General features: G+C 61.2%; 1 protein-coding gene across 1 annotated transcript in view; it reads right to left on the bottom strand.

Moving 5' to 3' along the window:
* Positions 1-572: 572 nt before the first annotated feature.
* Positions 573-9,667, bottom strand: part of LOC113207371 (collagen alpha-1(V) chain-like) — a 31,318-nt gene continuing 22,223 nt past the window's right edge. The window contains exons 11-29 of the mRNA XM_026423905.2: positions 8,808-8,932; positions 8,531-8,728; positions 8,134-8,439; positions 7,858-8,019; positions 7,686-7,730; positions 7,525-7,578; positions 6,363-6,515; positions 6,039-6,290; positions 5,792-5,953; positions 5,511-5,672; positions 4,448-4,664; positions 3,549-3,709; positions 3,103-3,372; positions 2,621-2,998; positions 2,301-2,542; positions 1,952-2,133; positions 1,681-1,865; positions 1,369-1,602; positions 573-1,060 (exon numbers count right to left, since the gene is read on the bottom strand). Of these exons, the coding sequence (XP_026279690.1) occupies positions 917-1,060; positions 1,369-1,602; positions 1,681-1,865; positions 1,952-2,133; positions 2,301-2,542; positions 2,621-2,998; positions 3,103-3,372; positions 3,549-3,709; positions 4,448-4,664; positions 5,511-5,672; positions 5,792-5,953; positions 6,039-6,290; positions 6,363-6,515; positions 7,525-7,578; positions 7,686-7,730; positions 7,858-8,019; positions 8,134-8,439; positions 8,531-8,728; positions 8,808-8,932 (3,632 nt within the window). The 3' untranslated portion in view covers positions 573-916. The remainder of the gene's footprint in view (positions 1,061-1,368; positions 1,603-1,680; positions 1,866-1,951; positions 2,134-2,300; positions 2,543-2,620; positions 2,999-3,102; positions 3,373-3,548; positions 3,710-4,447; positions 4,665-5,510; positions 5,673-5,791; positions 5,954-6,038; positions 6,291-6,362; positions 6,516-7,524; positions 7,579-7,685; positions 7,731-7,857; positions 8,020-8,133; positions 8,440-8,530; positions 8,729-8,807; positions 8,933-9,667) is intronic.

The raw sequence follows: 9,667 nt of genomic DNA, 5'->3' as shown, positions 1-9,667 counted from the left end.
GGGGGGGAGGGATGGGAACCCCCCATAAAGGTTGGATGGTATAAGTATCAAAGTGCACATATTCTGTATTGCGAGAATGATTAGCGTTACGCGTGACATCGCACTGAGATCAATACTCGTTGTTCTACCACCAAGAGGTGCAGGTAGTGGTAAAGAACGAGTAAAAAACTATTTCTCCACACTTTTTTAGCAGTCAGCGACGGCATAGAATGACTCGTCCCCTGGAGTATGGCAAGTTGTATCTCGCCCCAAATTTCAAGTGGGCTTTCAACCCATTATTTCACCACAACACGACACGATGTCGAAACGATGTCGTATCGATATTTCATTTCTCACTGGGTAGTCGGGTCTGATTCAGCTGACTCTGGCCGCCACAATCAGGGACCTCAAACGGTGCCAGCAGCCAGCATCCACCAGGCGGCAGTTACAAGGGTCAAAACTTACTTAAACGACCTTAAAATATAGCTGGTGTGTTGGGTATAATCTTGAGTGCAAGTTACGACTAAAAACGGCATGGCGAGCATACTAGGTGCACACGTACGAGAAAGTATAAAATAGATGACAGCAGGGAATACTTACGAGATTGTTTATTTATTATGCTAACATTTATATTTGGCAGTGATCTTTTTCTTAAACTAGACACTTATTGGCTGATTTTGGAAAACAAGATCGTTTTGGTACTTCCCCCTCTCTTATGTCTAGAATTCAGTCTGTTCAACTCGAGCGGTCGGTCATGCTCTGGCGTCCACCTGACTCCACGCATTCTAAATGTCCACACGTCCTGTGCCAGGTACTTTCACGAAAAAATACGCAAAAATTAAACTAATAATTTGAGGACACATTCAAAAGGCACATTTGAACTTGCAGTTTTACCTACGCATTGTTACAGAAAAGTCACAAAATTATTGAGTGTTTGTTACTTAAAGCACACAGGACCAACATGGAAACCGAACGCTTGATGTGGGGATCCGTAATCTACAGGATAAAAGTCCACAATTGGGAGATGAGTCATTTTCTTCGTCACTACTTGGAAGACAGTCTCACTTTTGGCCTTCCGGCTCTGAAACATTAAAAGAAAGTGTTGAATAAGTAGTCGGATATTTAAACAGACGCAATACAGAAAAAATACACACTAAATCCCTCGCTAAATCCTTATGCATTGTGTTGTGCATAAACATGCAGAATTTTATACAGCCATAATATAAGGCACAATTTTATGCCTAAATATGTGCAGTTGGTGCATAATTATCCATAAAATTTGGCCATACTTACGTCTGTACAAAATTCTGCATGTTTATGCACAATTAAATGCTCAAGGGTTGAGTATGTAAATAACAGGGACCGAAAGATAGAGTAGCAGTCGCCCACCTTGCAGCCGTCGTGCAGCACAGCGGGACGATCAGGGCCGGTGTCGTTGGCGAGGAAGACGTGTTCGTCGTCCCCGAGGAGCCTGAGGGCGCTGTCGAGGCTCTGGGCCTTCTTGTCCTTCTCGGGCAGCCAGGCCGCCGAGTTGATGCACGTGTAGGTGAAGTTCTGGCGCGCGCGCTCTGACAGCAGGCGCAGGAACGTCGTCTGCACCACGCCGACCGTCTCGTAGGTGATCTGAGGGCAGCAGGCGAGGCGAGGCGGTGAGACGTCGGATGAGGAAGTGTCCCCGGGACGTGTGGATGGTGGACTCACCCTGAAGCCGCCCCGGAGGTTGGAGTACCAGTCGTTCTTGTCTCCCTCCCTCCTCCAGGGAATGTTGGGCATCTCTCTCGAGTGGACGTCCGGGAACACGCACGTCTCCCCGCCGGCGGTCATGTTGCAGTACACGGACACGGCGTCGTCGTCCATGCCGAGGTTGGGGTCGATCCAGTACCAGCCTGCAAGGATAAGAGATGCGTCAACTCAAACATGGTGTAGGGCCCCGTATTGAGATGTCGACGCAGTTGGGGGAGCGCATAGCTACCGTCCTCGAAGGTGGGATGCCCGTAGTGGAGGTCCCTGCACGTCCTGGCCGGGTTCTCCTTGGAGCCGACGGGTTTCCGAAGCCGATCCAGGTCTTGCCGCATTGAGTAGATGGACGAGTACATGTCGATGAACTTGGGCCCGATGTCCACCGACTTGGGATCCTCCAAGACGTCAGCGTCCCTGGTGGCAGGCATCAGTGCCTCCTTAGTCATGGCGGGGGGCGTTACAGGGTTAAAGAAACAACAGGAAAAATATGGAGTCGGTACGGTTCGGTAATGAAGGTAAATTTGCCAACTGGGCAAACACCTGACATCATAAACTATAAGCCGTGCGCGCTGGTCTCTTACTTGCCGGCCTCCCGCTTCTTGCGGGTGTCCGCTTTCACGTTGTTCTCCCGCTGGAACAGCAGTTCTGGCGGAACGAGCGGCGGCTCTCCAGGAGGGCCGGGGGGTCCCGGGGGACCAGCGGGGCCCGTCTCGCCCTTGAGCCCAGCCACCCCCGAGGAGCCCTTGGGCCCCATGGGTCCCTCCAGGCCCGGGAGCCCGGGGGGCCCGTCGCTGCCCTTCGGTCCCAGCGGCCCGACAGGACCCTGTGGAAAGCAAAGCCGTCATGTTAACGCTGCCGCTCGCTATGCTGTAGAGAGCGCCCGTCTCTGTCGGCGACTTACCTGGTTGCCCCGTGGGCCCTCTGGGCCAGGAGGACCCGGCTTGCCTCTGTCGCCCTTGTCGCCGGCCTCGCCCTTGAGTCCCGAGGCGCCCATCTCCCCGCGGTGGCCCTTGGGTCCCCGCCGGCCGCGGTCGCCCTTGGGGCCGCGCGGACCGTCGGCGCCCACCTTGCCCGGGGCGCCCTCCGCGCCCGGCTTGCCCGACGCACCCGGCTCGCCCGCGGCCCCCGGGGAGCCCCTCGCCCCCGGCGAGCCCTGGGTGCCGGGCTCCCCCTGCTGCCCCATGGGGCCCTGCAGGCCGGGAGCCCCGAGAGGACCGCGATCTCCCTTCTCCCCCGGAGCGCCGGGGCCACCCTGCAGCCCCGCGGCACCCTCCGGACCCTACAAAAGTAGAAAAGTTGAGCAGAAGTGACCTTGACCAACCCCTCAATATCAGCCTCATGAGCGCCAATCAATGGTTGTGCACAGTGACTCTGGGTGCTTACCGCCTTGCCAGGAGGCCCGGTGAGTCCCAGCTTCCCCGGCGGCCCCGCCTCCCCGGGCGGGCCCGGGTCTCCCGCCTTGCCGTCGGCGCCGTCCTGACCGGTGTCCCCCTTGGGCCCCTGCAAGCCGGCCTCTCCCGGAGGCCCCGGGAAGCCTGGCGGCCCCGCGTTGCCCTTGGCGCCTTCGGGCCCGGGGAGGCCCCGGGTACCCGGCGGGCCCTGGACCCCAGCCTTGCCCTCCTCGCCCTTGGGGCCCAGCGCCCCACGCTCGCCCTGCAACACACAAGAGATCAGGCACAGGGACGCAACCTATATGCATCTAACCCAACGGAGCTTTTGCAGGCTTTCAGATAGCGTCCAGTTATAAACAAACTGTCTTCTTGTCAGCCAGAGCGGCTCCGAAGGCGGAAACCTTCACACCGTTAACCACAGGTCAAATAGCCACTCACGTGCTTCCCGTCGGCACCCGGTGGTCCTGGAGGTCCCGGAGTCCCGGGCTCGCCCTTGGCTCCCTGGAGACCCTCGGCGCCCTGCGGTCCGGGAGGGCCTTCTGGGCCCTTGGTGCCTCGGTGTCCCGCTTCTCCAGGAGGCCCGGCCGGTCCCGGAGGACCTGTGCATAAACGTTTACACCCACGCCGTGTGAGGAGGAAATCCAGCAAAAACAGCAGTTTTCAGTTCAAGCAGAAGCCTCATTTTTCCCCTCCCCAGATTCAAAATGACATAGCAGAATGGCATTAATCGCCAGGCGTTCTTGCGGGGGCGTCATCGCGGTAGCGGGGGCGGGGGGTGGAGCCGCCCCCAGGCCAGGATTTATGCACGAGCGGCCCCCGGCCCCCGCACAGCCCGGCAGCGGCGTGCAGCGGCGTGTGGAGGCTTGTGGGAGTGTGAGAGAGACAGCTGCAGCTCGCCCACGACCGTGCCCACGCCCCTTCAGTAGCTTTACAAACTTGGCAAGCGGGCGGCTGCTGACATCGAAAAAGTGAGAAACTAATTCGCGCCCCCTGAAAAGTAGTGTGTGACAAAGAAACCACGCACGGACAAACTGCTGGCCAAACACTTTCATTAGCATGGGTGGTGCGTTCTATTTTTATCAGGATATTATGTTGCATATTTGCCAAGCTGAGTGGCTTCAACATATTCATTAAAGTAGGTGGCGCAAGTGCAGTCCGCGCGCCGCTGGCGACGGCGTGGGCGGGACAGGCCGGGCTGACGGGCGGCCTTTTGTTGCAGTGCGAGGCATTCAATGGGGGAGATGAAGAAAACAAGACGAGCAAACGAAGCAGAAGGAACGAAAAGAAAAAGAGGGCCAAAAGAAAGAGTAGAAATAAAAGGAGATAAAAAACGTTACCTTTGGATCCGAGGTCCCCCATCTCGCCCTTGACACCCGGCGGGCCGGGCATTCCTTGCGGGCCCGGCGCCCCGGGCGCGCCCGCCACCCCCGTGGGGCCGTCCTCCCCCTTGGGGCCCTGGCGCCCCGTCTCCCCCGGCGGCCCCTTCTCCCCCGGCGGCCCCAGCGGGCCCGGCTCGCCGCGCAGGCCCTGGGGACCCGCGGGACCCACCCCACCCTGGAACACACATACACACACACGCAAGCTCAGCCGAGTGGCCGGAAAGGCGAAGGGGGAATCTATTCCTGAACGGAGCGGGGAATCTGCAAGAAGAGAGCCGGCTTCGGATGTGCGACAGAGAGACGGACTGAGTGCGACTGAGATGGACCACGCCACTCGCAAAACTGTCTTACCTCTCTGTGTCGGTTGTCGGTGTCAGGTGTCTGTGTCTGTGCGAGGGGTCCCCCACTTCCAAAACAGGTGTACAACGAGTTGGCGAGTTAGGCACGAGTTGGGATCAATTTTTGGAGAGTCTTGCGCTATATTTCGCAAATTTAGCGCGAGTTTTTGCAAATTTTCGCGAGTTTGTGCGAGTTCTCGCGAGTTTGACGCGAGTTCGACGCGAGTTCGACGCGAGTTGGGCGCGAGCAAGTGTACAACAAGTTGGCTGGTGGGGGACCCCTCGTGTCTGTGTCTCTCTCGCTCCCGCCTCAATGCAAGTGCAAGAGGCCGCCTCTCTCTCCCTCACCTCTCGGCTCGGCCAGGTGCGGCCGCCTGCGGAGGCGAGGGTAGGCCGGCCGCCCAACAGCCGCGCCCGCCCGCGGCCTACCCGCCGCTCGTCGGGCGGCCGGCCGGGCCGTCCGAGCTGAGTGCGCGCCGCCCCTGCGGCCCCCTCATTGGAACACAGACAATGGGCGCGGCGCGGCGATGGGGTCTCCATCACGCCCAGCAGCCGCACATTTGCATAATACATTCCGCCGGTCGCGTCGATCCGAACTGTCGCGCCGGTAACTCCGAAGGGGAGGGGGCGTGGACACGCGCGGGCCGCCCGCCGCCCCCGACTACCTCCGACCATCCACTCACCGTCTCGCCCCGGGCTCCCTTGAAGCCCTTCTCGCCCGGCGGGCCCGCGTCGCCCTTGTCGCCGTCCTCGCCGGGGGTGCCGATGGGCCCCGGGGGGCCCGGGAGCCCCCTGACGCCGGGCAGTCCGTCGCGGCCGGTGGCACCGGGCAGGCCGGCCTCGCCCTGCGGAAGGAGACGAATGCAAAAAGTCAATTTCAAATAATTCACTCACCTGCATGTGTGCGCTGGGAACCGGCTCACAAACTTTTCCTTTGGAGTTAGTTGCTTCTGCGACAACTCACCCTCTCACCCTTGTGGCCTCCCGGGCCCGGGGACCCCGGTGGGCCCTTCCTGCCCTCGGGCCCTTGAGGGCCGTCCTTGCCCGGCTCGCCCTGCTGGCCCTTGTCGCCGGACGGGCCAGGGGGGCCCAGGGGCCCCGCCTCCCCCTTCAGCCCCGGCATCCCCTGCAACAGGAGCTTCGAGTCAGCAACAGCAGCAGCATAAGCAGTAGAAACAGCCACTCCGGGAGCCTAATGCCATTGCCCATACCGGTAGTCCTTGCAGCCCCCTCTCGCCGGGGAAGCCAGGCAGCCCCGTCCCCCCCGGCGGGCCCGTCTTGCCGGCTGGTCCCGGGGGTCCGGGGGCCCCTTCCTTGCCGCTCTCCCCAGGCTGGCCAGGCTCTCCGGGAAGCCCCGGGTGTCCAGGGGTCCCGGGCTCTCCGACCGGCCCGGGCTCACCGCTGGGACCGGCCGGCCCGACCACTCCGGGGGCACCAGCCGAGCCGGGCGGTCCCGCCTCGCCCTGGAAAACACAGAGTCAGTCATTCGCAAGGAAAACAGCTGGGGAAATGCATAGTGGCGGCTGAATACTCACGGGGGGCCCTCTCTCGCCAGGGTGTCCCGGCTGGCCGTCCTTGCCCGCCGCACCCGCGGGGCCCTGGGGGCCCAGGAAGCCGCGGGGGCCCTCTGCGCCCTGGGGGCCGCGCTCGCCCTGGGGGCCTGGCGGCCCTGGCTGACCCGTGTCTCCCTGCAAGAAGAAGGTGCTCGAGTTGCAACGTCCTGGTCCTGGTGGCGGTTCTTGGTGACGAATGACGAATGTGGGCATTCTCATAGGTCATTCGGGTTATTCACATTATTGTTCACGCGGTGGACACAGAACAGAGTCAGATCTTGCTTTATGCTCTTTACCTAATCCTGTATATCTTGACATTGCCTTTGCCTGACTATAAAATTGTATATGTATTTACTTTTTTAAATAAACTGAACTGAACTGAACTGAACTGAGTCCGCGCCCCATTCCGGATAGACCGCGTGCGGGTTGCATACTCGCTCCAGGCCATGTCACCTTACGGATGACGGGAGTAGGCAAACCCTCAACTTTGGTGCGCATTCTAAGAGACACCGGGTTCAAATAACGTTTTCTTTTGCAGTCTGGATTAGATACCGGCCATTAAAGAAAACACAATTACTACTGGCGTTCCGAACAGGCCAACCTATTTATGGTTCCCCATAAAATGTCTGTCACCACAATTGTGATGTCTGCACATTTTTTTCATTTTTTTTTTCCACTCATTTGACTAGAGTTCTAACTGAAACTCTTAGTCATCATCATTTCCCCCTAATGATTTTGCAGGTGACACTTGGGCGTGATGATAGACACAATGCCGCCCACGCGTGACAGTGCAGGCAGCTCGCTTTTGACTCCTCGTTGTCGTCCGCAGCGCGAGTCACCCAATCACAGCAGCTGTCACCGACTACTTCAATTTTTTATTTTTGTTGTCCCAGACACGGTTCTGAAGCCGTGTTCTCTTTTTTTATTATTTCGTTCAGCGTACATGTGTTTGGCTGAGAGCGTACCTCCCCACTGGCCTAGCCGGAGAATTGTGCGCTCAGAGCGTATGAATACGAAAGAACGAGAAAGGGGAGGAGAGAGAGAGAGTGAGATGTCGGAGTGGCAACTCTCTCTCCCTCTGCCTCTCTCTCTGTCTCCCTGTCTGTCTGTCTCTCTCACTCACGCACTAAAGCGCCGCTCCTACCTTGGGGCCCGGTGTGCCGTCGCCACCCCGCCTGCCGCGCGCGCCCCTGTAGCCCTGCAATATGTAAGAGATTAGCAAGAATAAGGCGGCAAACCAAAAGCCAAACACAACCGGCACACAGCCGCGCCGCCGCACAACGGCGCGGGTATTTGCATACGCACCCGGGGCCCCGCCTCGCCGCGCTCCCCTGCCGCGCCGGTGTTGCCCTGAAAAAGCCAAGGATGACGTCTGTTAGTCGCGCCCCCTCTCTCTCTCACTCACCGTGCGGAAACGACGTCATGAAGGCGTGGCGGCTCACAGCGTCTCGCCCCCGCACGGCCCGGCCATACTCACCCGCTCGCCCTTGTCGCCCGCCTGGCCCGCCCGGCCCTCCGCGCCTTTGTCGCCCTTCTCTCCCGGCGGGCCCGGGTACCCGGGGGTGCCCGGCATGCCCTGCTTGCCCTTCTCGCCAGGCGGCCCGGACGGGCCCGTCTCGCCGCGCGGTCCGTCGAAACCCTGCGCACGGGAGAAACAAGAGAAACGTAGGCCGCGTCAGCGAAGAGTAGCTTAGTCGGAGAAAGCTCCGCGCGGGGCAGAGCCCCTCAGGCAGAGCCGGCAGGGCGCACTCACCTTGGGCCCCTCGGGGCCCTCCAGCCCCGCCGCGCCGATGGGTCCCGTGGGCCCGCGCTCGCCCTTGGGGCCGAAGTCGCCCTTCTCGCCGTCCAGGCCGCGGTCTCCCTTGTCGCCCTTGTCGCCGGCCGCGCCGCGCTTGCCCTCGTCGCCCTTGACGCCGCGCGAGCCCGGGAAGCCGACGGGGCCCTGCGCGCCGGGCGGTCCCTGGTCGCCCTTGGTGCCCGGCAGCCCCGGGTTGCCCGGGTGCCCCGGCGCGCCGTCCGCGCCCGGCAGCCCCGGGATGCCCGACTTGCCCTGGGGGCCCTGCGAAGAGGAAACACACGAATCGTCAATAACATCCTCGCTAACAGATCCTGGCCTCCTCACGCTGGCTGACATACGCAGAGATACGCACCGGAAGTCCTGGTGGCCCCAGCTGGCCCTGCGGCCCGGGCGGCCCGACGGGGCCCGCGTTGCCGGTCTGCCCCGGGCCGCCTGGCTGCCCCGGCGGGCCCGTCGCGCCCTTGGGGCCCGGGCCGCCCTCCGTGCCGGGGATCCCGGGCGGCCCGGGCATTCCAGGGAAGCCCCTGGGTCCGGCGAACCCACGCGGCCCCTGTGGAAGGAAGCGGAGCCGTGTTGGCGGGTCATGTTGGTCGGTAGCGAGGCCGTGCTTGGGCTGTATTTGAACTCACCAGCTCGCCCGGCAGCCCCGGCAGCCCTGGCGGACCGTCCTCGCCCTGGATGCCGTCGTGCCCGCGGAGACCCTGTTCGCCGGGGTTGCCCGTCGAACCGCGCTCGCCCTTTTCTCCGGGGAACCCTGCAGATCGAAAAGTACGCGTGGCCTCTGGCGTATTAGCAACTGAGTCTGTGATGTGACCGTGGGCGGGGGCGGCAGTGGGGGCTGAGAGGGAGGGGCGGGAGAGAAGGAAGGGGGAGGGAGAAGAGAGGGTGCGCGAAAGACAACGGGCAATGTGTGCGGACCCCAGTGGTAGTGGTCCTCCCGCTGAGAGCCGGTTGTAGAGCTCTTGTTGGGCCTGCCTGCTCCCCCTGCACCCTGACTTGTTGGGCTGGACTCCCCACCCCCACCTCGATCTTTCTCTCCTTCGCTCTCACCCCTCACTCCATTCTCTCGCTCTCTCTTTTCCCGCTACGGGCCGATAGCTCTCCTGGGGTTTCGGCCGAGTGCCTGCTGGGGAGGGGGAGGGTGAGTGTGGGAGAGCGAGGGTCGAGGGAGGGGTGCGGGGTGGAGTCAGAAGGGGTGCGTGGCGGAAAGCCGGGTCGACGGCGCCAGGGTCGGGGTTGCGGTCTGAACGTCCAAGGATGCGTTTGGAACAAGTTGCAGAAAACTTGTGAGCACCCCGTTCTACTTGGTGGGGCGAAAGAGCAAGTGTGAGCGAAAGAGAGAAGGGGCGAGTGAGTGAGTTAGTGAGTTAGTGAGTGAGTGAGTGAGATAGTGAGATAGTGAGTGAGTGAGTGAGTGAGTGAGTGAGTGAGTGAGTGAGTGAGTGAGTGAGTGAGTGAGTGAGTGAGTGAGTGAGTGAGTGAGTGAGTG

The sequence above is a fragment of the Frankliniella occidentalis genome, unplaced genomic scaffold, assembly GCF_000697945.3.
Source record: "Frankliniella occidentalis isolate FOCC.00 unplaced genomic scaffold, Focc_3.1 Scaffold11, whole genome shotgun sequence".
In the NCBI taxonomy this organism is placed as follows: domain Eukaryota; kingdom Metazoa; phylum Arthropoda; class Insecta; order Thysanoptera; family Thripidae; genus Frankliniella; species Frankliniella occidentalis.
Note: the sequence above shows the minus strand (reverse complement) of the source record. Positions and strands in the feature narration are given on the sequence as shown.